At 47.5% G+C, this 26,101-nt stretch overlaps 2 protein-coding genes across 3 annotated transcripts; one reads left to right on the forward strand and one right to left on the reverse strand.

Annotated features, from left to right (window-relative positions):
• Positions 1–469: 469 nt before the first annotated feature.
• CUNH1orf105 (chromosome unknown C1orf105 homolog) lies at positions 470–22,320 on the reverse strand. Its single transcript, XM_027086454.1, has 9 exons — positions 22,294–22,320; positions 21,731–22,183; positions 20,763–20,848; positions 17,599–17,689; positions 8,597–8,669; positions 6,459–6,515; positions 5,297–5,305; positions 4,051–4,122; positions 470–756 (listed from the first exon to the last, which is right to left on the reverse strand). The coding sequence occupies exons 1-9, from the start codon at positions 22,318–22,320 to the stop codon at positions 611–613; spliced, it is 1,014 nt and encodes a 337-aa protein (XP_026942255.1). The 3' UTR covers positions 470–610.
• PIGC (phosphatidylinositol glycan anchor biosynthesis class C) lies at positions 21,733–24,490 on the forward strand. Of its 2 annotated transcripts, none has more exons than XM_027086309.1 (2): positions 21,733–21,942; positions 23,082–24,490. In XM_027086309.1, exon 2 carries the CDS (start codon positions 23,297–23,299, stop codon positions 24,191–24,193), a length of 897 nt encoding a protein of 298 aa, XP_026942110.1. In that variant the 5' UTR covers positions 21,733–21,942; positions 23,082–23,296; the 3' UTR covers positions 24,194–24,490. The 2 variants fall into 2 exon arrangements, with proteins under 2 accessions (XP_026942110.1, XP_026942111.1); XM_027086310.1 differs by lacking the exon at positions 21,733–21,942 and adding an exon at positions 22,086–22,305.
• The last annotated feature ends 1,611 nt before the right edge of the window (positions 24,491–26,101 follow it).

The raw sequence follows: 26,101 nt of genomic DNA on the forward strand, positions 1-26,101 counted from the left end.
GGCTGAATTCATGAGGGACCTCCTGGGGCCATCTTTAGCCCCCTGTCCTGAAGGAAGAAATAATTTTCACAGAAATTTCATGTCTTAGAAACAGAAAGATTTTGTCTATTATAAAGAATCTTTAGCAAAGTAAAATGAACGACACTCAATATGTTCCATTTTAATCAACATATCTTTATAATCATGGACATTAAACCATTTTGTTTTTAGGAGAAATGAGTGATAAGACAATGGCAAGAGCTAGAATTCTAGCAACAGTTAGGAAGGCAAAACTGAGTCATCATTTTTTTTTTTTTTTTTTTTTGCGGTACTTGGGCGTCTCTCTGTTGTGGCCTCTCCCGTTGTGGAGCACAGGCTCCGGACGCGCAGGCTCAGCGGCCATGGCTCATGGTCCCAGCCGCTCCGTGGCATGTGGGATCCTCCCGGACCGGGGCATGAACCCATGACCCCTGCATCGGCAGGTGGACTCTCAACCACTGTGCCACCAGGGAAGCCCCTGAGTCATCTTTTTCATGCTGAGAGGAAGTGATGAGAAGGCACTAGTGTCAGAAACTGGCTTGGTGAGGATGCTTTCTCTCTGAGAGTCTGGAAGCGGATGAGCTCCGACCACTCACTGCCTCATTGTCTTGCCCACTGGTTCCTTTCTGGGCAAGGAAGAGAGTTGCATGTCCTGCAGTGTGTCGTAGGCATCTGACAGCAGTCCACGGGAGACAGCTGTTCTGGGGCCCAGAATGGGCAGTCTGTAGCGAGCGCCCTCTGGAGGACAGTGTAAGAAGGAAGGACAAGGGCTCCTTAGAGTCTATTTTTAAAATCTACTCAAAATAACCGATGTCACCAAAGACTTCTTTAACCTTATAAAACAGCTTCAAAGTTCACATGAGAATCCATTTTACTAGAACCATCTTAGCCCCCACCAACTTGAGCTTTTACAAATCTTGACAAAGAGGCCAGAAAGGAGTGCTTAGAAACATAACTCAAATATTTGGAGACATTGCCAATTAAATTATAAATGAAGGGGGCTTCCCTGGTGGCGCAGTGGTTGAGAATCTGCCTGCTAATGCAGGGGACACGGGTTCAAGCCCTGGTCTGGGAGGATCCCACATGCCGCGGAGCAACTAGGCCCGTGAGCCACAACTACTGAGCCTGCGCGTCTGGAGCCTGTGCTCCGCAACAAGAGAGGCCGCGACAGTGAGAGGTCCGCGCACCGTGATGAAGAGTGGCCCCCGCTTGCCGCAACTGGAGAAAGCCCTCGCACAGAAACGAAGACCCAACACAGCAAAAATAAATTAATTAATTAATAAAACAAAGGACTAGTCTTTGCCAAAGAATGATTGAAATTTAAAAAAATATTATAAATGAAGATCAAGTGTGTCTGGAGTTGTAACACAGGTCAAAGGGAAAAGAGGATTCAATTCTCAGAAGACTTTTCAGGGACACGTATATGGTTCTGCTCTTCAAACAAACGTGATCTTATGAAAGGCTACAGTAGTGGAAAAGTCTTGTATTTCAAAAGGAAACTTCATTTTATGAAATAATTTATTTTAGTGCTCCTTAAAATCCTTACCATCCTGACCTCTTCTTTGAATATGAGTTTATATACAGGAAGTTGGTTAATATTCAACTCTTTGAAAATACTCATTGTGCAGGAGAGTAAATCAGTGCATAAAATAGCATCTTCCCATTGGAAATCACTGAATGACTAAGGGAACTGGAGTCCTGAATTCTCTGGAAGAAGCTCTTTAGTCCAGCTGAATGAGAGCTAAGAGATGTCACAAGATCACAAACCTAGGACCCAGTTCAGTGTCATTGCTGTAATGAAGAGGAAACAGGTCCAGGGTCATGACGGACTGAGGACCAGAACCCAGATCTCCTTAATCCTAACCCTCTGTGCCATATCTCAGCACTGGGCCAGGTGGTAGACCTAAGTCAGGTGGTTAGTAGCTCTACCAATGTTTATGGACAAGAGCCTGTGAGTGTCATAGAACTCTGGACTCAAGGCCAAAGTCAAGATAAACAAATCCAGAAAAACCCCATCACTTACTAGAGATAGGCTCTTTCCATTTACTTAGTTCTCACTAATAATTATTGAGGACATATCAAGTTTAGCTGAATCCAGAAAAATACTAGAGATTACTGTCATGATCAACAGAATGAGTTAGACAGTCACTGGCAGGGATGGTCGCTGGGATGAGTCAGCCATTTGGTGTTTGCAGCATGTCCACAGGCTACGTAGCACAGGGACATGTCTAAACTGTATAAACCAGTGGGGCTGGGGCAGTGTCAGCAGGTTTTCTGGGTCAGTCAAAGGTGAAGGCTGCTTGTACTGAGCGTCTGGCTCTTGCGGGTGGTGGTGGGCAAAATGCTTCTCTGGTTTTAAAGGTGGGAACACAGAGACCCAGATAGTTTCAACAATATGGCCAAACCTGTCTAGCAAGACTAGGATGTGAATGCAGGTCTCTTTGCTCCTAGGATTTTTCTTTGACCTCAGAGAGCACACACAAGAGCAAAGCTCAGCTCAGAAGGGTTGCAACTGGAATCAACTGCAGATCTACCAAGCTTCAGCTCCATAAGCACTCTCTCTGAAGTCTCACCTCCAACACTGCTGCCCTTGAATGAACTCTATGGGCAAGAACGAGGTCTGTCCAGAACATAATGTGCTGATCTATGTGCACTGAGTCTAGTTCTCACACTGGTAATTGAAATACACTCCCAGGGTTAATAAATTGATGAAAGGCATCTTGTCACACGGTCCTGTAGAATCAGATAATAAACATTCCTGCTGAGGGAAGGGCATGTAATTGTGTGTGAGTGTGTGTACACGTGTATGTGTGTTTTATCCTTTGTGAGGCAGACCTGAAAAAAAATTCAGGTTTAAGGGAAACTCAGAATGAATGTATGGCTGGTACGGAGAACCCTGAAACCAACTGCACATGCCTGTCACCCAGTGTTCCCGAGGCTTCAGGAGAATGAAGTGGCTGCAGGCAGATGGGGGCAGCTTTCATTGGGAGGATGCTCTTAGCTCTTGGAAATTCAGTCCACTTTGGCTAAATGAAAGTCACGAGTGAGGCCAATATTTTTGGATACATAAGAAGGGATTGGGACTATAGCAGTCTTTCACTCCGCTAGAGTGGTTATCTCCTAACCTCAGCTGTCGCCTGAGTCTCTGGTCCTCCCTCTTGACATCCCTTCAAGATATCCCTTCTACCCTCAAATGTCCTTTCTTGATGTCCTCTCAGTTCAGTTCTGGCTCTAGCTTCTCTGCAACCACCCAGGATAGAGATTAGACTTTCCCATCAGTACAAAGTGAACTTGATTTTCCTTACTGTGTGTATCAAATAAGAGAAAAACTGAAAGTGGCTTCAGTTAATCTGGGAGCAAATGAGAAGATGGACAAAGTTACTAAAGTGGCAGCCTATATTGCATTAAACCCTTGAATCATATCACTCCAAAGAATGACCCACCTCCTCTTTGCCAGCCCAGTGTTGGCTTCTCTAAAAGATAAGACTTAGGTCAATGCTGAAGCTGGAGATAGAGTTGTGCTGTCCTTTTTTTCCATACCAGCACATGAACATAAGAATAGCACTGGGAAGCTGCCAGGGGAAGGCAGGTGTTCTAGGGAGCCTGTGGAAGGGAGGGCTCAGGGCTTGGCGAGGCCATGCCTTGGGTGTGGGGACACATTTCCCTTCCCAGCTTAACTGGTACTATCAAGACTGCCTGAGAAGGGAATTATCTACTTTGTGCCCCATCCCTACAGACATTCTTCAGCAAGTGGATTATGGGGCTCTTTAGAAAGAATGGGGCAGAGCCCTGTGGCGTGGAGAGGACCTGGGAAGGAACACACCATGGATAAATGCAAGTGAGGCCTGAAGAGGGGACAGGTAGGGCTGGAGTGAAGGGAGGGCTGTGGACCTGGCGAAACAGGTCAATAAGCAGTACGTGAAAGAGAAGGGATGGAGAATGGGAATTTGTTCAGAAAATTTAGAAATTATCTTAGGTGTTACTCTGGGGGTGGTATGTCTCCCACTACAAGTACTCCAAAAGAAAGCAAACCTGTTGGGATGTCATCACGAGGACGTCTGGGTACAGTCTGGGCCTTTGGTGGATGAAGACTCATCATTCTGACTGGAAGAAGCAAGAATACACATTAGTGATTTGGCTAGAGCTTGGTGGAAAGGAATGTGTCATTGTACATTTTAAAACACAGGTGGTCTCTCGACCCCAGCACCTGTTAACCTGGTGCTCAGACCACCTGGGAGCAGTGTGAGATGACTGGCCAAAGACCACCACTTCTGAAGCTCTTTTTACTTTAGTAGTATTTTCATGGATTTTGATAAAACCTTCATTTAAAAAAATGTTTTATTCCACTGTCAGATAATATATGGTCTGAAAATAGAAGGGATTAAGGAGAGAATCTTCCAGTTCTCAGAAAAAAAAGTAACAACACTTCCAGATCAGTGCAAAACTGAGAATATTTTTTTAGAACCTTCCAATTCTCAAGAAAAATGTCTTGATCACTCCCTATTTCTCCTGGTGGCTGAGACTGTGGAAGTGACCTTCAACCAAAAGGTATATAAGCTCAAACCATTTCTACTTTATTTTAAATTGTTTCATTTCTAAAGACTGACCAATCTGTAAACTTGTATGGGCAATCTACGTCTCTACATTCATTTCCTGGTATCTACTTCCACAGAGGTTTTCCAGGATTATTTTTACTTTGCTACCAAAAATGTGGTCAGTCCAGTCAGTTAATTTTATTAAATTGCCATTGGAGGACTCACTGGGACTAAGAAAAAGAAAAATCCCTTCTATTACCCATTTTGGGCAAACAAGAAGGTGGTATTTGTAAGATTGAATACTTTAAGATCTGTCTATACTATAATTCAACAAATATATATCTATCTGCTCATACTTATTTCCTCTCTCTTTTCCTCCCTCCCTCCCCTTTTTCCTTCATTCCTTCCAGTCAACAAACATCATTTAATTCCTACAATGGCTATAATTAAAGTCACTTTAAAAATTATTTCAGTAAGGACAATTCCAATCTGCTTATATATGTAGTGAGATTTAAAAACTGTGAGGACAGATTTTATAAGCTACAAACAGAACGAGGACCTGACTTTAGAGTCACACTAGCTAAATCTCAAACAGAAGTAGGATGTTGTCCTTCACTACACTGAAAAAAAAAAAGACCAATCTAATGATACTTCTGTCTGGAATTGACATGATTTTAGGATTGGTTCAAACTTCAGTCTTAGCTTTAAAGGAATAAGAGCTTGTTTTAAAAAAACACACACACAATTAATGACTCAGGATTTGAGACTTTCTTTAAAGTACCAAACTTGCAAGATAAATAAATTGGAACAAAACATTTCAAAAGTCTCTTTCATAGAAGAGTACCTTTGGCTCAGAAATTCCAGTTTTCCATTTAAAGTCTGTAAGGAATATTTTTTAGAATGACTTTTATTGTGATCCAATATAAGAGCACTTAAATAGTATAGAGTCGGGGGGGGCAGTAAATGTCACTAGTGCTGGAGTCTGTAATGCTCAAATACACATTTCTTCCACGGCCCTGTCTACTTGGGCCAGGACGTGGTTTTGGTGTATCTGACTCTATATTTTAGTTTGTACAAATGGCTCTGAGCTCATACAGGGAAATATAACAACTCCTGCTGTCATCTAAGGTTACAAAAAGACCTATTTATTTTCCCACGTTACTGCTCTCTGTAGAGGACACAAATTAAAGATTGCCATTAGATCACATGTAACTTTTCTGTTTAGTCATATGGAAGGGTGACTGTATGTTTACATTTCAACCATCTACCGCAAGGCAAGTCCACCTATCTTGGTGCCTTATCCAGGGTGACTCCACGTTTTGAGTTTTTTAATAAAGTGAAAACTTAGTCCTTCTTCCCGGTCTGGTAGTTAAATGCAGAAAAAACCCTGAAATCCAACTAATCCAACTTTGACTGGATTTTATTTTTGATATATTTGATCTTGATAAGAAAGCAGCAAATGACAACAAACTGATAACAGTAATTTTAGTCAATATAATGTAGCAGAGGCTGTCTTAGACTCAAGAAAATTTATGTGCAACCTCCCATACTTTATGAATTAGATATGTCTTCCACATGGAGAATTTGTATTTAGTTCTGCCTAAGTTTTATCAAAGAGATCTCCTATCCTATGCCTTGTACTATTCTTATGAAGGTAGAAAGGAAGATTATAGTTTCTACAGTAGTTTCCATAGCTGTTCAGGCAAAGAGGTTAAAAACAACTTTTTTTGTCTAACTGTGTACTATAACCAGAAAATGAAACCACTCAAGAAGCTCATCCCTAAAGCATTCCCTAAGCATTTTACTTATTGTATTTCTCAATCCACAACCGATATAACCAGATACAAAGCTGTGTCCTAATTTAAATCTTTGAGTTACCTATGACTCATAGTATTTGCTATGGACAGTTGCTAAAGGATAGTTTCAGATCATCTGGGATTATCATAGTTCTTGATTGCACCAATGGAAGAAAGTCCCATGCAGAACAATGCCCCAAACTGCATTCTAATTTAAAGAAATAACGTACTGCCTTAGCAAACTCAGGTTGTATTTAATATGAGTCATTAATAAATCATTTTCTGCTTTCGCCTTTCTCTTGTTAAATTTATTCCTAAGTAGTTTACTTTTTTGATGCTTTTATAAATGGAATTGTTTTCTTAATTTCAGTTTTGGATTGTCCACTGTGAATATCTAGGAATCAAATTATTTTCTGTGTATTGATCTTGTGTCTTGTGACTCTGCTGTACTCATTTATTAGCTCTAGCAGATTTTTTATGGATCCCTTAGGACTTTCTATATATAAAATCACATCATCTGCAAATAGAGTTTTATGTTTTCCTTTCTAATCAGGATACCTTTAATTTCTTTTTCTTGCCTTAACTGTCCTGACTAGAACGTACAGTACAATGGTGAACAGCAGTGGCAAGAGCACATATCCTGGTCTTGTCCCTGGTCTTAGGGGAAAATATCCAGTCTTTCCTCACTAAGTCCGTTGTTAGCTGTGGGTTTTTTGTAGACACCCTATATCAAGTTGAGGAAGTCCCTTCTATTTTTAGGAGTCTTTTAATACTTTCCCAGTATCTCCGCTCAACCCCCTGCAGAGAATGGAGGGGTCTCAGTGACAACAGCAGACAGACAGCCCCTCCTCTCCCCAGTCCCCGCCCCAGAAGGAAGGGGAGCTGTTACTGCACATAGTGAGACAAGGGTATTTCACGCTCATTTTCTATCATTTCCCACCAGGGTCTGTGAGCCCCGGTTTCGACAATGGTAGGGAAGGGCCCTTGGGCACTTTTGTGTCTGAGGCCCTTCCTTTGGGCATCTGCAGGAATGGTAAAACCACGGTGTGTGCTTCCACTTGGGGCAGGTTTGGGCAAGAGTAAAGGTCAGAAAAGACGTCTTGAGAAAGAGAACATGTGACAAGGTCCCAAGTGAGCCAGCTGGCCAGGGCCCGCTTAGGCCTGGCGTCAGGGCATTCTAAATGTGGACACAGTGATTCCAGGAATGAGACCAGGAGAAATCCCAATCCCAGCTTCTCAGATCCCAGTCAATGCTAATATTGAACACTGTGATCCTAATTATGCAGAACATGAACAGAGGTCGGAACATCCAGGTACACCTTTGATGGTAGCTTCAGTTAAATTTCCAAATCCCACACGACAACCCAGAGAAGTGCTTGCTGGTTGGAAGCAGTTTTGCCATGAACTCATCAAAGGAGCCTCTCTCATGTCTCCTGTTTGTCTTCCACTCCTTGTCCTTCCTCTTTCTGTACATCTAGCCCCACCTTCCTCCCCGAGTCAAAGGAGAATCACAGGCTATTAGAACTGGAGAGACTCTTCCCAAACCCTAACCTAACCGTTTAGCTGAATTAACCTTCCACCCAGCCTGTGCTCGCTCTGAAGGCCCCTAACCCTACCCCCTAAACTGACCCAAGTCCTAGCTCCAACATGTACAGCACCCCCCAAAACACGCCTCTTTCTTCAGCAGCTCTGATGGCAGAGCTACGTAATTGTGGAGCCCACATCCCTCCGATAGCCTTTCTTTTCCTAAAACTCCCCCCACCCGCCATCCCCCCCACCAGTTACAAACGACCCCTATAGCCAGGAAGAGCCAGAGAACCTCTCCCCAGCTCCACCACCACTGTGGTCGTGTCTGAATTTACGACAAACCCCAAGATGAAGCTGCTTGTTTCATGGTTGTGATGCTGGAGTGTTGTGCTGGAGACATGGTAAGGGGGAGAAGAGGCTCCACAGCCTCCGGCACCTCTGTAAGGCGCAGTTACCCGACGAGCCCAAAGCAGCATGGCTCATCTCGCCTCTTCCCCTCTGGCCCAAGCTGCCTTGGTTCATTTATCATTTGGTTTGTTGTAAATGGGGAGATTTACCATATCGTGTCAGGAGGCGGTGTTCCCAGGACCAGCAGCTGCTCATCTGCAGCCCTTCCTGCAAAGCCCCGTCATGGTCTCTCTGCTGGGCTTTGGTGGGGAAGGGGTAGAGCTGTGCCCTGGGGATGCTCACGCCCATGTCTGCCATCCTCCACGACTACCGTTTTCATTTCTCGACACGTGGAGCACAGCTGCTTGTTTCTGATCAGCGTGGGGTCTCTCCGGTTCCTCTCAGCCTGTGCGGAGAGAGAGAGAGAGAGAGGTGAGGAAATGGTGGGGAATCTGGGGCAGCAAAGAAGTGGGTAAGGGGTGGAGGGGTGAGAGAAGTAACCGTTATTTCTTCCATGAAACAGAGATGGACACTTCGGTCTCAGCCCCATCTCGGTGGATATGAAACCCAGGCTTGTCTGTGGCTGGTAAATTCAGAGAGGGTTTAGGCAGGAGGGGTTGACCCACAGACTAAATGGTGACCTCGGGCCCCTGCGTGCAGTGGAACAGGAATAAGACAGCTGGCAGCGGGGATGGGGCTGGGGGCTGAAATCCAGGTAGGTCCCTCTTTCCAACCCGAGCACGCAGTCTGAGGGGCTGCGCTCTCTCGTGGGTGACACACTTCCTACATTTCATACAAAAGTTCCACCATCTGGACTAGTTGAAGACCTCTGAGGGCCTGAGAAAAATGAATAGGAGACTTCTGCAAACCTCCCTTCTCTGGTCCCTCTGAAATCCGACCCTCTTTTCTCACGCCTTCACTTTGGCCTGACATCAGCTCTCAAGCCTGCACTGCCCAGCACCACGTGGCCCTTCTGCACCTCCCCGGAGCCGCTGATCAAGCCATAGGCAGAACTGGAGCTGGTGTGTGGGTCCTGAGCCCGCTCCCTCCCCTAGAGGAGGGAGGCAAAGAAACCACCAGTGCAGGGAGAGTGGGGCACCCCTTCTGCTCACTGGAACCCCTGCTTCCTTTCTGACTCCACTTCTGCCAAAGGGTGGAAGAGTGGGCTTCGGGGCATTTCCACCTGAAACACAGGCTTCTCATTCGCATGACTGATGACAGCTTGGTTAGGGAGCAAATGGCAGCTTGAGGTTAACATGCCGTCTGGGGATTCTCTTACCCTTCCCCAACCACACTGACACCAGAGTCGTGAGATAGGTTCTCAGGAAGCATAGAATTCAGGGGAGAGGAGGGCCCACAGGGACAAGCAGACAGTCACTAGGAACTGAAGTCTCCTCTTTCATGAGGTCGAGTTGGTGACCTAGCACTGCAGGTGTGCACGCCTGTGCCCTGATCTGCTCCTGGGCTGCCCTATGGGGTGTGTGCAACAGGAAAGGAGGAATATACCTGTGCAGCGTGGGGAGTGAGTGCCTGGGCTGTGCTCCTAAGGTGACTTTTGCTAGATTGTCTCGTAAGAGACACATGGCGCTTGGGTGCGGCATTATTGGGGATCGAGGACTGTAAACGATGTACCACGTTGGATTCTTTTGACAAATATTTAAAATACATTTAATATGTACAGGCCATTTGCAAAGAATCAACTCAGTATCCCCACACTGTGGGCTGGCACGGGAAAGCATGAGTGGGAACGGCTAGATTTATCATTCAGCAACAAACCTTCTTTGTGAGGCCACCATGTAGAGGACGCTGTGATGGAGTCACAAAGGTGAATAAGAAGGTTTCTGGCCCAAAGGAAGGCCAGGGAAGAACGCAGACTTATGTATTTGTCCATTCGCTACGTACTGGGGACACCAAGATAAAGAAGACACAGCTTCTGACTGCAAGCTGCTCACCACCCAGCAGCCTGGGTACCAAGAGGTGTGCTGGTGTTGAAGGGCAGAAATATACTGAGGCCACAGGGGAGTGGAAGGGAGGCGCTGAGCTCATCTGGTGGGAGTGGGGCGTCAAGGAAAGGGTCTGAGGAAGGTTGAAAGAACAGGCGGTGCTCAGATAGGTGTTGGAGGTGGTGAGCAAGGAGGGAGGTGGCATTCCAACCTAGGAACACTGTGCAACAGCATGGAAGAAAGACCTGGCCAACCCGCTTCAGGTAAGTGAGGACAGCCTGGAACGGCCAGTTGTCTGTGGGAGGAGGGAGGAGGGAGGAGGGAGGCTGGAGAGGACCCCCACCCCCACCCCGCCCACCATCAAGCCCATCAAGCCCCCCTTCCCACCCCCCGGGGATGACTCTTTTACTCTTCTGGGCCGATTCAACCTCCTACCTTATCTTCCCTGTACCCTGGGGGTGGGATCTCCTGGGGCCCAGGCTTTTCCCACTGTCCCTCACATCTTTCAGTTCTGAGACTAAGACACTGGTCTGAAATTGCGATTCAAGGCTGGATGTGCCAGGTATCACTGAAGAAGCAAGGATGCTTCTGGGCCTTCAGCAAAGAGAGCGACTGCATCCCACGTGAGGAATCAGGAAGGGCTTCTGGAAGTGGCATCTTTGCTTGGTCTGAAAGGATGAGGAAGGCCTGGATGCTGGAGGTGGGGTGGGAATGTTCTCAGGCAGGTTTGGTTTTAGTCGAGTTAGAAGCGGATGCTTGTCTTTCCTGCAGTTGGTTCTGCCACCTTTTCCGGACTTCTGGTTTCTGCATAAGAATACACCAGACCCGACGGACTGGAATCACGGGGTTCATGGCAAACCAAGCAACAGACACGCATGGAGCACGGCAGGAGCTTGCTAGGTGAATGACAGCTGAAACTGTGACTCCAGAGACCCCCACCATGGGCTTCCCTGGTGGCGCAGTGGTTGAGAGTCCGCCTGCCGATGCAGGGGACGCGGGTTCATGACCTGGTCTGGGAAGATCCCACATGCCGCGGAGAGGCTGGGTCCGTGAGCCATGGCCGCTGAGCCTGTGCGTCCAGAGCCTGTGCTCCGCAATGGAAGAGGCCACAACAGTGAGAGGCCCGCGTACTGAAAAACAAAAAAAACACAAGGTGCCCCACCACGATGACTGTCATCCTTTGGAATCTGAGGGGAAAAATGCCATATATGTTGCCCTATCTGGCCTTGTTAACTCCTTACCCTTTATGATATAGCTTAGATGTTTCTTTCTCAGAAAATCTTTCTCCTGACCCCCTTACCTGGGTGTCTGCCTCTCGGGTTCCATCACAGATTTGGTATAACTCTTGTTGCAATTTGTACTGTTATCCTTTTTTTTTTTTTAATGTGTTTGTTTCCTCCTCCAGGCTGAGAGTTCTTTAAGAGCAAGAACGTATCTCACACATCTTTGGATGTATAAGAGGCTGACTTCCAATTTTCTCACCACCGAGAACTCTTTTTATTATTTCTTTCCGCTTGACTTAAGTTTTCAAAGCTCGTGATCACCACAGGAACTACCTTGCGTACTCCTAAGTCCTTCTCCTGTTTATGTTGATCAAACATGTATAACAACAAGTACAAGTTTCCAAGGGAAGTACTGATGAACACCACTGACCCGAAATAGGACAGGAATCTAGAACCCGTCTCGGAATCGGCACACAGTAGGCATTCAACATATGTTGGCTGAATGAATGAATCAGTGTAAACGTTTTAAGCTCTCAGGTATAAACAGAGACATGACCAGCATACATGTATGTCCATAAATCCCTACAAGACACACATGTGTGACGATCACTATTATAACAGCACTGTGCTCAGGGAAACATTACAGGACATTTGTGTGCAACAAATTCATCTGTACCAAATTCTTAGGAAACGCAGAGGCTGGAAGCAAATTGTTCGGCTCCAGACCTGGCGCTGAGAGATTTGGCCGTGGTCAGTCACAGATACGCCCTGGGCCTCCCATCCCCCTGGTGCTGCTGGTTTCTGCAGCCAATAGGCCAGAGGCCAACTCTAATCCTGCCCACGCTGTCTATGTAGAGAAGAAAAAGTCTTTGATGTGTGGCTTCAGTCACCTCTGCCAGGAAAGTGGCAGTGACTCCGCCTGAGACTCACTGTCAGCCAAAGCCTCATCCCTGAGAAGAGCCACTGCATCCCTCCTCACTTGGAGAGGCGGGCAAGGGCCCTGGGGCTGTCTGTGCAATGTGTTTGTTAGGCAGCCGTGATGGGCAATCCTGCCTGGCCTGTCTACACAGCAGCCGACGCAGACAGTTTGGGATTCTGTGTTCTCCCTGGGCCTCAGCTTCCTTCCTCAGCCCTGAAACCAAGGCCTTTTCCTTCCTCAGCACGTCCTTCTCACTCCCGGTTTCCCTCGGGCCCGCTCAGCACACTAGCAGGAATGGAGAGTGAACTGGCCGGTGGTTCTGAGCACAGGCCCCCCAGCTGTATCATCTGTATAGTCAGAGCCACCAAGAAAGGAGGCTCGGAAATGTTCATGGGGTTCTCGTTTCCCGAGCAGCTGTCCCCAGGAGAGCAGATGGCAGTGTGACAGGACAGCCAGGACAAGGCGTGACGCAGAGCTCAGCTGGGCCCCAGAAGCCGAAGCCTGCTCTTCAGACCTCACACCTGGAAACACCTTCGTATCTGAGCTCAGTGTCTGCTCAGGTGCCTAAGCTCCGGCTCGTGGCCCAAGTCCTTGGCCTCCTTGAATCTTTGGGAAAGAAACAGAATTGTTTCTCCCTCTCCCTCCCTCTTCCTCTCCTCTGTCTCTGTCTCTCTCACACACACACCTGTCCACATAACAAAAACTGAAAAATGGAAGCACCAGATGGCAATTTTAAAAATAGGACCACAAGCATGAGTCAAGGGGCACCAACAAATGTGCCTCTGACCTCGCCCAAGGCCTCTGCTCCTTTCCTCCTTCCCTCTCCTGCCTTAACTGGGAGGCACCTCATCAGTCACCTACTTCAACTCTTTCCTTGAACACAGTGAGGAAACTGGCCCAGAAAGGTCCAGTGGCACATACATTTAGTTTCCATGAGCCAGAAAGTTCTTTGGATAAAGGGTCAAAGAAAGACTACCTTTTCTCAGGAAGAGAGTGGACTCTTAGGGTCCATATCAGGACATAATGATTCCTGTATCCCTTAGGATCCAAAAAGTAGTGGTCAGAGAACTATTTTCAATATTCAAACAAAGAAAACCCTATCATAATTACACCTTTTCCTGCTCTCTGACAATACCAAGCATCTCAATTAAAGAACAAAGCTGAACACAGTTTTAAAAATACTCTTACTGGGCTTCCCTGGTGGCGCAGTGGTTGAGAGTCCGCCTGCCGATGCTAGGGGACGTGGGTTCGTGCCCCTGTCCAGGAGGATCCCACATGCCGTGGAGCGGCGGGGCCCGTGAGTCATGGCCGCTGAGCCTGCGCGTCCGGAGCCTGTGCTCCGCAACGGGAGAGGCCGCAACAGTGAGAGGCCCGCGTACCGCAAAAAAAAAAAAAAAAAAAAATACTCTTATTGTTCACTAGGAAAAATTTCAAACATACACGAAATGGTCGACAGCCATGTACTTCCCATCCAGACTTGTTAAACTTGGTTTTTATTTCATTATTTATATCATTATTTACACTTAGATCATTATTTCAGATCAGTGGTATTCATCAGTACTTCCCTTTAAACGTTGTACTTGGTGTATGTGTTTCATCAACAGGAGAAGGGATGGGGAGTATATAAGGATGTTTCCCTGGTGGTCATGAATTTTCAAAAACTGAGAGTCAATGAGAGAAAAATAATAGAGTTCTCAGTGGTGAGAAAACCAGAAGCCGCCTCCTATATGTGTTCCCAGCCACATCTCCACTGCACAGTGTTGTCACCCAGGGCTTTTTGTCACAGGTCTGCCCAAAGCAACATAAACAATGCCCTCCTCTTTCCCCTGACTCGTTAAGACTGGAACAACATAGCCAGTCAAGGAGAGTAGCCGGGGCTGGGGGCAGGAATGGAGGGAGTGGGGGGCACTTTATTCTCCTCAAAGAATTGGTCACAGCCAACCCTGCAAGCAGGCAAAGGGGCTCCAGGGGCTCCCGCTGCAGTTCCCCGATCAGCCCCACGTCGGCTCTGCCTGTCCGTGAGCTCTAAGTCACCTCCTGACCTCAAGTATCCAATTATCATGGTTCGCTTTCTTCTTTCACGGCATCGGCAGGAGTCCTTTGTCAAGGCCTGGAAAACGCAGGTGAAAGCCCTGCCTAGTAAAGAAGCTGCTCCACAGGTGTTTGAATGGGGACGTGTTTAGGCCTCATTTCTCTGTCTGCATTTTCTGTTTTTCTTCTTTGGTAGCTCCGACTCTCCTCTTCTGTTTCCTTTTTGGTGTCTGTTGTCCCCTGACCTCTCTATGTGTCTCTGGCTTCTGCTGTCTTGATGTTTGTCTCCCTCTCCCTGTCCTTCTGTCTCTGAGCCTCTATTTCTTCTCTGTCTCTCTGGCTGTTCACTAAGGCATCGTGCTCCAGTCACACAGAGACTCGCCCCTGCCCTGGGAGGGCTCCTGGGCAGGACAGAAAGGCCATTTGGACTGTGGATGTTCGAAGTTCTGCCTTTTGACCTGTGATGGTGAGGAGGACAGGCGCCAGGTGGCAGGACCTTTGCACCTGTGCCCTGGGGCCTGGACCTCTAGTTGGCTGCGGGGCTACCACAGCTTCCTGACAGGTCCCTGATTTGGAGGAGTAGAAAGAGATAAGAGATAGTGCATTCCACTCCCACAAGGTACAGCACAGTTTCTCTCTAGAAAGGAGCAGCGCACACATGCAGGCCTCAAGCTCACAGCCAACTCTGGGGGCTGGATTCAGATCTGAGGAGGTCTGTGTGGCAGGCAAGGATCTGATGTGAGGTAGCTGCCAGGTGCCCCAACGGAACAGGGATCCCAGGTCCCTATGAAGGGTGGCAGGATATGCCTCCCCCAAATCTGCCACTTTGGCCTCAGCATCATTTTGAGCTAAGACACTTGGAAAAAACAGCAGGTGCAAGAAGGGTGCTCTGACCCTCCTCCTTTTCTTCTGAAAATCAGGAGAAAAAACCCCAAATGGGAGATGTCCTAACACCAGGAGGAAACCATCATTCTTATCTTCAAGGACAAGAAGTTGAAGCCAAGAGAATTCTGTACAAACAGACCTTTTCAAAATAATTCTTATCCTCCTTTAGCCTCCCCACAGTTTAGTTACTTTTCCACACTTGCCCCTCTTTTTTTAACCTACTATAAAAACATTCAGATTTTGCCACTTTGGGTCTTCATTTCCTTATAAAGGGTCCTGTGTCACATAAAACTTCTAGTAAATAAATTCACATGCTTTTCTCCTGTTACTCTGTCAATTTAATTCTCAGGCCCAGCCCCAAACCCTAAGACAGCAAAGGTACAGTAAACTTTTGTCTCCCCTACGCCTGTTAGCCCTTCCAATCAGCAAGAGCGACTCTCTCTCTCTCTCTCCTTCTCTGGTGGAGGGTCAGCCCTCGACAGGGTGATGGTGAGGGTTAGGGGTTCATGAGGTACCTGAGTCTCCTGTCCCAGCAGGAGCGACGGACTTGCGACCTCCTGGGTCCGCCTAGAGACCATTCCCCGCGGGCCCAGCCTATTGGCCAGGCCGCGGAAGCTGTTGCTCTTGGCTTCCATCTAGTGGCCGCATGTGAGTATTGCAGCCGTGAAATTCTAAGCTCTGCTGAAGTGGGTGCCTCTCGCTCGACCCGCTCATTAGAGACGCTTTCCTCCCCGGCCTCAGAACCTCAGTGCCCAGGATGGCACGGTGTACTGAGACCCAGAACAGACCCGGACGAGGAGGCGCTCGGTAGCAGGGGAGAGCCTGTAGTAGGCTTCTTGCTGGCTCTGCAGCAACAGAGGGGTCAGCCCTGTCTCCGCCCAGGCCCCTCGGTGCCTTTCTTACCTACTTGCCCTTTCAGTCTAGGGTGTTAGGGGGATTCGTGCTTGACTCTCAAGCACAGCCCTGACCCACTTCTGTGCTTGTGAACCGGGAACGTTCGCACGTCCCCTCTGTGCCCGGGCGGGGTCCACCCCTCTCCTTAGGTCCCTCCCACTTCAGCCAGTGCTCCTGCCGGCCTGATTCCTTGATGTTCTGCCCGCCCGCTGTCTCCCTGTCTTTGCTCCCCCAGCTGTTCCTCCGCTTGTGGAAAGAATATCTTCCAGACCCAGTGCAGATGCCGCTTCCTCTTGAATCATTCCCTCGCCCCATCTCCGCTCGCCCCGCCCCCAGCCCGCAGGTGACCTTTCCTCCCACCTCCTCTCGCCAGTACTTTGCCCCTCTCTCTCTTATTCCGCGGTTGCGTACCTGGCCGTCCGCCCACTCATTTGTGTGGGTGGCATCTGACTTATTCTGTATCTGCGTTCGGCCAAGCGACACGAGGACTCTGTAAGCGTTTATCCCCTGACACGGGGGCTCGTCCCCACCGCGGCTCACCCTTGGCTCTGGCTGCGAGTGGGCAATGCGCCGGCTGCTCTCGGAACGCCGCTTCGCGCGCTGCCTTCAGTGGCCCTGGCTGTGACTTGTGATCTTTCGGGTGGAGAAACTGCTCTCATCCCCGAGAGTCCTCTGTCTGCCTCCACCTGGGGCAGATGCTCGCTGCACAAACACCCCTGATGTGGGTACCCCCCCCCCGGCCCCTGGAGCGCAGCGTCCCGGAGTGTCACTCGGCAGCCAGTCGTGGCAGGTTTCCGTGAGGTGAAGGGGAGATCACGAGCTCTTAACGCGAAATTCCATGGGTTTAGGGCGTTGTAAGTGGGAGACAGAGGGGTTCATGGTGGGTGGGGTAGGGGGTTAGAGACTGCAGAAAAGGGTTCGTTCTGGACACAGGCTAGAAGCAGTCTCTGAAGGTCTCAGGGAAGATCCCTCAATATGAATTTTTGGGGGTTCCCTTTTTGATGATTCTAACCTGATTCTTAGTTCTAGTGGACGGAGCCCTAAGACACTCAAGACAGGGTGCAGGAGAGGGGTTCATTCACGTCTTTCAACAAATCTCTGTTAAACACTGACGATGATCCAGACTCAGGGCTGTGTTAAGGAGATAGGAAATGGCTCTGTATCCAAATTTTCTGTCATTCTAGAACTAGCTATGGTGTTTTTTTCCTTTTTTTTAATTTTTATTTTGGCTGCACTGGGTCTTCGTCATGCTGCGTGGGCTCCAGAGCGCGAGCTCAGTAGTTGCAGCGCATGGTCTTAGTTGCCTGCAGCGGCATGTGGGATCTTAGCTCCCCGATCAGGGCTTGAACCCACGTCCCCTGCATTGGAAGGCGGATTCCCAACCACTGGACCACCAGGAAAGTCCCAGGTTTCTTTTCAATTAAAAAAAAAATTGAGTACCTTAGATAAGACATCTGGAACTTGGAACAAAATTGGCAAATTCATAGCCTTCTTGGATGAAACCAGAAAAGTGGCAGAGGAATGAGGATATCTGAGGAATCAAAACAAGAGCAAGTTAGAACCGTAGTCGCTGGTTTGAAGAACCAGGCTCTTGGCTGTTTCAGAGAGGACCCTAGGGACACCCAAGGAGTTGCTCCCCACTCCGATCCTGGAGGGCCCAGGTCATTTTGGAGCTGCCACAAGATTTTCCCTCTTTAGTCACTCTGGCTTCTCTGTCCCTTTGGTTTTGAACTAACCAATGCCAGTTCTAGATTGTCAGAGACAGTGTGCAAACAAGGCAAGAAAATAATTGTTCAGAAAAGCAGATGGATATTTAATTGATATTTAACAAAAGCAGTCCTCTCCTGCCTGCCCTGCTTTCTCAGTTTCTGTCTCTGCAACCTGAAACAATCCATCCATTTCCTCCCATGAAACATCTCCTTCCAACTACACTTTTCCTCTGGAACACTCTTTCTTTCCAGGCAGAAGGTGAGGCAGAGATGCTGCAAAGATAACATCAGTTCTCTTCCCAGGGTGACCCGCCATGCTGGCTGCTGTAGTGCATTTTATTACAGCGTAAGGAGCCAGGGTGTGCAGGGGGCCTGAGCATTGTAAACAGCCTGTGTGTACAGCCCTATGCCTGGTCCGGCCTCCCTAGAAATGGAAACTCACTCGGAACGCTGGTAGTTCTGCCAACAACACCTCTCCTCTCTTATGAGGAAAGATTTCACTGTCCCTTGTTCATTTATAACAAAGGCATGCGCAGGGAGTTTGGTGTCCATGAGGCATTTATTGTTTTATTTCTCCCACCATTTTCCTGGGCCCTGGGAGAGTGGGGAGGCAGGTGTGACCCAGGTCTGACTTCACTGCCTTTGTCTTTGATATGTGAACAGTTGGCCTTGGACTTGACACCCAAATGCTGACCAGGAGAGACCACAGGCCACTTTGGAACTGCTTCAGCACACAACAATCTCAAACAAACAGGACCTGGTGTGACCTGAGGGCTTTTGAGACTGATGATGGGTGTGGCTCAGCACAGTCAGGCCAACCTGAGAGAGACCTCCTGGAAGGAAGTGGTCTGTAGGCAGTGATCTTCAGACCCAGGTCTCACCTCCTCCAAGCCTGTAGGTGTGTTTCCAGAGCTCACAATTAGGGGTGCTCTGAGCACATTTCGCTAAATGTTCCTTTCTCTTTTACAGACTGTTCTGTGTTGGAATTGCCTGTCCAAAGCTAGGTAATACTTAAAGCACATTCAGAACTTTCTAACCAAGTTCTCAAAAAAGGGTTTTGCCAAAAATAAACAGCTTGGAACTCAGAGCTTTGGCCACATGAAGAGTTTCCAATCCTTAGGAACTGTTGATACTTAAAGCATCCTTCCAAAAGACTTTCCACTTCTATCTTGTCCTTCTGAAAGCTCAGGGCACCTCACAGGTGCTGTCCAGTCGTCTTAGAATTCTTGTGAGGTAGATAAGCGCCATGTCTCTTAACAAGAGTTGAGATTGCTGCCCAAATCCTCCCAGTACAGACATGAGTAGAGCTTCAGCAGACCATGTGAGGTAATTTCTCCTTGCAACTAGCTCAAGCATGTCTGGCTGCAGGAAAAACTACTCTTTCCCTTCTCAGCTGGCCGTCCCCTCTGACACTCGGGGGTCTGGCTGTGAAAGCGAGCAAGTTCTGAGGGTGATCAGTTGTGCTCTGGGCCTGCCTTTTTCAAGCGCCCCACCCTGAGTCCCCTCCCCACCCCCTACCAGAGGTTTGTACAATCAAGGAAAAAGGGAGCTGGGGGTGAGAGAGCCACGCATAGGGATGCTTTGCTCCTAGCTGCAGCGGCAAGTCTAAGGGGCTGGGGTGGGATGGGATAGTGGAGTGTTACCCTATTTCGATGTCAGACACAAGCCATTTCACATGAAAATCCAGATTTCTGCTATTGTTGGAAAACCCAGCAGATCTGGCCACTGGGGTCACATACCTGCAGGCAGTCCCAATCCTGAAGGGAGGTGATCTCCCCTTCACTACAGTTCCCTTTGGCCAGCTCTGTCCATTTATGCCGACCATCTGACTACCGTTGTTAGGTGAGTTTGTACCCTGCCTCCAATTAAAAGGTGCTAAATTGTCATTACTCATGGTGATCCTTGAACTGCTAACGACTCTTAATAAGAACTATGTTACCTGTGTTTTTATTTAGTAAATAAGCCTTTGGGTTTATTCAATCTCTGATTGCCTGCTTTATACTAAGACATTAGCTAGAGTTTAGATATATTCAAAGTTATGGAAAAAAAGAAAAACCCAGAATCGAACAACAAACATTTCATAGGTGCTCTGAAAATACACAAAATTGTTTAGCTGCTTACTGAGAATGTGGTGTTTTAAACTGCAGCAGACAAAGCAAAGGTACATGTTATTGAAGTGGGGATGTGGAGGGGATATCCCTCATGGAGAGTCATTTATCCATGGGCAGGAGGGTACGTGACAGTTACCAACAGGAGGAAAGACTGTTTTCAGAGAGCATAATCTTTCTAGCTTTCACACTCACCCTTCCTTTCATCCCCCCTTGGGGTATATCACTACACCTGGGGATCAAAAAGGGGGGAGGAATGAGGAAACCCACTTATTTCAAGTGGCAGCTCCCTACACATGAATTTCCCCAATTTTGAAAAATAGAAACGTGTTCCATAGCAGTTAGTTTGAAAGGGCAGGACTGGTGAGATTGGAGGAGATTGTCTCAAAGTTTAAATATAGGAAGTTGCTACTCTGTAAAGACAGGAATTTATGGTTCTAGACTTTTGATGGTTAAAATTTTAAAACTTCAAGCTAAAGCAGGGAGAAAAGATGATGAAGAGGACAGAAGTCTTTTGAAAGGCAGTGTCCATGGGCAAAATTCTCTTGCATTGTTAAGTGGTGGTGGTACAGAGGGAGGTTAATTGAGGTCTTATCTCCTCCAGCCAGGCCAATTCTCAGGGCTCACTTTTGTCTTAGAAGCCCTGGCCCTTTCTGGGTTTTGAGCACCTGACTAATGTCTCTCAACTGATCAGCTGTGCCCCTCAGATGATTGCCCTTAACCCTTAAGAAATCATCTTCCATGAGACCTTGCTTGAAACCTTTGCCCTCAGCGGCTGAGCTATTACCTTTTCGGGAGGCTGAGCACTAATGGCTTGTTTATGAGGCTGGCCTCACTAAACCACGGAATCTTGTCAAATCTTGGAACAGAAACCTGGAAGGAAATGGAAAGAGATCATTTTGCAGGGTTTATTGCACTTGGCTATTTCCATCATTAGGATGATCAAAGTAAGCTAATAGCAGCTACACAGCAGTCAACACTTTACAAAGCATTTTTATGTTTCATATTTGACCCTGTTGACTCTCCCATTAAGTAGCCAAGAGGAAATAGTGTTATCTCCATTTTACAGATGAAGAAATCAAAGCTTAGACAGTGTGATTTGCTGAGTCACACAGCTAGTGAGTGGATTTAGGTTTTCTGACTTTTGTGTCCACTACATCTTGTATTCTACTATATCCCTTTGCTTCTTCATTACTCCCATCTGTTCATGCATCTGCTTGTATTTCCATGACCTCAGCTGAACATTAGCACCTATTCAAAGTGTCTGGCTGTTTTCAGTCATGGGGCCCTCCACCCTCATCCCTTCTAGGAGGCAGAGGAAAGAACTGCACTTTGAAGCTATAGACAATTGGATATTAATCTTGGTTAATCCACTTCCCAACTGTATGGCCTTGGAAAAATCACAACCTCTCTGAGCTTCAGTTTTGTCTTCCATGAGAAGAGGACGATATCATCACTTTACAGGTCAATGCACAAGACAGAAACCTTCATGAGGCGAGGGATTTTTGTCTGTTCTCTTCACTGCTGTTACCACTAGCACCTAAAACAGTGCTTGGTACCTGTAGATATTTAGTGAATATGTGTCCAGTGGATGCACGGATGCATGGGAAGTCCCCAGCTGAGGGCCTGAGTTCATAATAGGAGCTCCATCAAAGTAGCCGTTATAATCTCTCTTCTCTCAGCCCAGCCTCTCTCCCTTGCCCTTCGGACGCTACGTCTCAGTCTCCCCGTTGAGCAGCCGCTTTCCTGGCTCACAGCGTTCTTTCCGGGATAGAAGCCGGAAGTTCCTCTGAGCGGCCAGGAGGGAGCAGCAGCGGCCGCGAAGGCCGAGGAAGGGCGCTCTAACCGCGGAGGTTGTGGCAGCCCCGGAAATGCTCGGCCGCCGACCCGACCCCGGCGCCCCGGATGGGGAAGGAGGCGGGCGGCCGCTCTCCCGCTGCCGCGCACCCCTTCGCACTCGCGGGCAGGTGGGTTCCGAGTGGGAGTCAGTGTGTCCGGGCCTCCTCCGCCATCCCCCGCAGGCCCGAGGCCGGGTGAGGGGCGGCGGCGGGCGGGGGAGGCCCGGGAGAGGGAGTAGGGCGCCCGCGGGGACGCCCTACCCTGCCCCACCCCCGCCCCCTCCCCCGCCTTGCGGGCGGGCGTTGCCCTTTTCGGCGCTTCTGACCCTCCAGTCCCCGTGGTGGCCGTGAGATCCCCGGGCTGGGTTCCCTGCTGCAGTGAGGGGGGCTCTCAGGGTGTCTGGCTTGTGATGCAAAACCTATCGTGCTCTCTATGGAAGAAATTAGGTCGGGCAATAAGAATTTTCCTCGCAGACTTGCTGGATGAACTTGGTATTTCTGACTCATAGTTTTCCCATTGTGAAAAGCGTATCATTATCTTTGATCCTCCCGAGTTTCGGCGTTAATAAGTAGGATGATAGCTCTTTAAAGGATGTTAAGCTCAGTTAACGGATTAAGAATCTTGAGTCCTTGGTTTTGGTTAAATAAACCATAAAGCACATATCTTTCTGTATTGTGAGGTTTACTTTTGTCTTTAGACCGGTAACTTTTTTGTTTTTATTTTAAGTAACAGATGCTTTTGAGAACCCAATAAAAGCTTGGAACCTAATCCTAGAAATCTGCATAAATTACAACTACAAGTATGCATTGACAGGGTTTTTGAACGGTCTGAAGCCCATCTATAGACCTCAAGGATATGTGAACTCCTGAGTTAAGAACTGGTTTAGAGGCACAAGCTTTGGGGCAGAATTTTCATTGAAATCTGGATCCACTATTTACCACTGTTAACTTGGGCTAAAGTTACCTAAGCACTTTGAGTCTCAGCTTTTTTACTAGTTACAGTGAGGTTGATACTAGAGATTAACTGAAAGAAGCTACGTAACACGCTTAGCACATAGAGAGCACTCCATAAGTGATAGCTGACAAGGGATTATAATGTAAAATCTGAAATGAAATTTTAATATCCATAATTATAAGATGGCCACCGTGTGTATTCTGTTCAGACTGCTAATCAACTTCTAATAAAGCAATAAGTTGGTTTGATTTTAACTCAGTCCTACCCTTGACCTGTCACAACTTTCATAGATTCATAGTCTCTCTTTTTCTAGGAACTTAGCTGTATTGTCCTGCCTCAGAGAACAAACTCATCTACTGTAGGCCTAGCCTGGGTTGCTGCCTTTGAAAGCAAGGGAAAGTCGGTACAATATCACCCACAGCTCAGCATGGAATTTCCAGAGAGATTTTATTTCAAAACTTTATAAAGATCGAGAACCACATGGACTTCTGCAAGGGAGATTGAACTGGCCTGAGTTTGAGCGAAAGGATGATGTGTGCCCAGCCTGTAACTAACACCAAAGAGGCCAGATGGCAGAAGGTCTTGTATGAGCGACAGCCTTTTCCTGATAACTACGTGGATCAGAGTTTCCTGGAAGAGCTCCGGAAGAACATCTATGCCCGGAAATACCAATATTGGGCTGTGGTATTTGAGTCCAGTGTGGTGATACAGCAGCTGTGCAGTGTCTGTGTTTTTGTGGTTATCTGGTGGTATATGGATGAGGGTCTTCTGGCTCCCCATTGGCTTTTTGGGACCGGCCTGGCTTCTTCACTGATTGGCTATGTTTTGTTTGATCTCATTGATGGAGGTGAAGGACGGAAGAAGAGTGGGCGGACCCGGTGGGCTGACTTGAAGAGTGCCCTAGTCTTCATAACTTTCACATACGGCTTTTCGCCGGTGCTGAAGACCCTGACAGAGTCCGTCAGCACTGACACCATCTATGCCATGTCAGTCTTCATGCTGTTAGGCCACCTCATCTTCTTTGACTATGGTGCCAATGGTGCCATTGTATCCAGCACACTGTCCCTGAACATGGCCATCTTTGCTTCTGTCTGCCTTGCCTCACGCCTGCCCCGGTCCCTACATGCCTTCGTCATGGTGACATTTGCCATCCAGATTTTTGCCCTATGGCCCATGTTACAGAAGAAACTGAAGGCATGTACTCCCCACAGCTATGTGGGAGTCACACTGCTTTTTGCATTTTCAGCCTTGGGAGGCCTGCTGTCCATTAGTGCTGTGGGAGCCATACTCTTTGCCCTTCTGCTGGTTTCCATCTCATGTCTCTGCCCTTTCTACCTCATTCGCCTGCAGCTTTTTAAAGAAAACATTCATGGGCCTTGGGATGAGGCTGAAATCAAAGAAGACTTGTCGAGGTTCCTCAGCTGAGATAGGGACCTCCATTCCATTACTGAGACAAGCTGATAGACCAGCCTTCCAACTAGTAGGAGATTTGAAGGCAGAGTTCCATTCTGGAAGTGGCATAATGATGTGGGTGGGAGATCAGAAATCAAAAGAAAAAAATTACCCATAGGCTTGGGCAGTGAAGGTGCTTCTCCTTTCTGTTACTTTGTTGATGAAAAAGCTTCCCGGGGCCCTCTTGAATTATTGTCTCTCATTATTATTCTCTGTAACAAATGAAATGATGTGGTTTCTATTTATTAAAAAAGTAACACATCCATCAAATTGTCTTATGATTTTTCTGTGAGCAGAAGGCAGATAGAAGGGACATGAAGAGAGAATAAGAGAATGTGTGTGCATATAAAGTCACTTTTACCTTTTTCAGTGAACTAAATGCAGGCTCTGTTATTTATCTACAGCTCAAATCCTAGAACCCTGGATGCTGTGTCCAGTTTTGTGGCCTGAGATCACAGAATTGGTCACTTAACCTTGACTCACAGTTTCCACTTAGTTCTTAATGAAGCATGGATGCAACTAGCTACAAGGGGCATATGATGTGTCATAATACACTAGCAAAATGTTGGGGGACTTCAAAGAGGCTGGAGGTCAAATTAGCTGGAGTAATGAGGAAATACTTATTAGAGGAGATGGCACTTGAGCTTAGTCTTAGAGGTCAGGTGGGATTCAAGCAAGCAAAAGATGGTTTGGGGGCCAAGGTGGCAGAGACCTTTAGGAGCCAGGTCAACAATACGAGCAGCTGAAGCTGGCATGCTTTGTGGGACTAATGGCAGCTAGAACTATGGGGAGAGCGTGCCCAGTCCAAAGAGGGTAACCACTACTCTGCATGCCCGGACTGACCAGAATTGGCTTATAATTATTATTTAGTCCACATCAGAAATGGGGCCAGGGCTTAGTGGGTGAATATAGTAAAGAGTTGTATAAAATAGCTTTTGCTTTTTAATGTTTTAATACACTTTCCTTATTTGAATGGATTTCCAATGATCAACTTTAGGGAACTCACATAGCAACTGCATCCACGTAGGTGAGCAGAGAGTTGCCCACATTTGAATCCCTTTCAAAAATACTTCCTCAGTGGGATGAATGAATGTGCCTGTGCTGTCATGTTCAGCTCTTCCACACAATAGTATTTGGAATTACCCGAGGCCTGATCCTCTGCAGTCTGATGGTTGTAGAAGTTCCCCGTGGAGGTGGCAGGGGATGGGGTGTTATGGGCTGGATGTGAGGGTGCAGGGTGGGGCAGCAGATTCAGTTCAAAGAGAAAAGAGGTGACTGTGGGGAGAAGAATATTTCAACCGGAGTGAACAGTGTGTATGTCCAGGTGCACAGGGCCTGACTCATCCTGGCAGGAGAGGGGAGTGCAGAATGGACGGGCTGCAGTGAGAGGCTGAGGTCTGAGCGTGGTGAATACCTTGAATTCCTGGATCCTGGAGTCAATGGCAAATTAAGGAGCTTTTGAAAAGGGATATAGGGCTCCCACCAAACACACTTTTGTGTGTGTGTTTATAAAATTCTGGTAGCAGGATTCAGGCTGAACTACAGAGGCTGAGCATGGGAAGCTCTTGTGGTAAGAGTGAAAAATGAGGGTCTAGACTAAGGGTGGTGACTGCGCCAAGGAGGTGTCGATTCTGATTAGAGAGATTTTCAGAACTTGGTAAATTCATATTGGACAATGGGAGGGAAAGAGAACTGGCGGGGTGGGGGGAGGCTTCTGCCTTGAGTGGATTCTTTCTAGTAACTATACCATGAGAAAACAGATGTGAGAACAGGTTTGGAAGTAAAGTTGATAAGAAAATAAGAATGAAGCATGTTAAGTTCAAGGTACCTGAGATGGTACACCCAAGCTAAGGTGTTCCATGTGTAGTACCTGAAGGACAT

Source organism: Aethalodelphis obliquidens, unplaced genomic scaffold (genome assembly GCF_003676395.1).
Source record: "Aethalodelphis obliquidens isolate GAN/ISIS:26980383/991018 unplaced genomic scaffold, ASM367639v1 scaffold55, whole genome shotgun sequence".
Classification (NCBI taxonomy): domain Eukaryota; kingdom Metazoa; phylum Chordata; class Mammalia; order Artiodactyla; family Delphinidae; genus Aethalodelphis; species Aethalodelphis obliquidens.

What these genes read in the sequence shown, in the direction of transcription:
- CUNH1orf105 (XM_027086454.1), bottom strand. Translation starts at nt 22,320, where the DNA reads ATGAGTCAGAAATACCAAGTTCATCCA. An exon ending in TCTATCCCGGAAAGAACGCT is followed by an intron (nt 20,849 to 21,730) that starts GTGAGCCAGGAA and finishes ATTTCCTTCCAG; the next exon opens with GTTTCTGTTCCAAGATTTGA. An exon ending in CACGTGTCGAGAAATGAAAA is followed by an intron (nt 6,516 to 8,596) that starts CGGTAGTCGTGG and finishes ACTTTCTTCCAT; the next exon opens with TGGTGCAATCAAGAACTATG.
- PIGC (XM_027086309.1), top strand. Translation starts at nt 23,297, where the DNA reads ATGATGTGTGCCCAGCCTGTAACTAACACCAAAGAGGCCAGATGGCAG.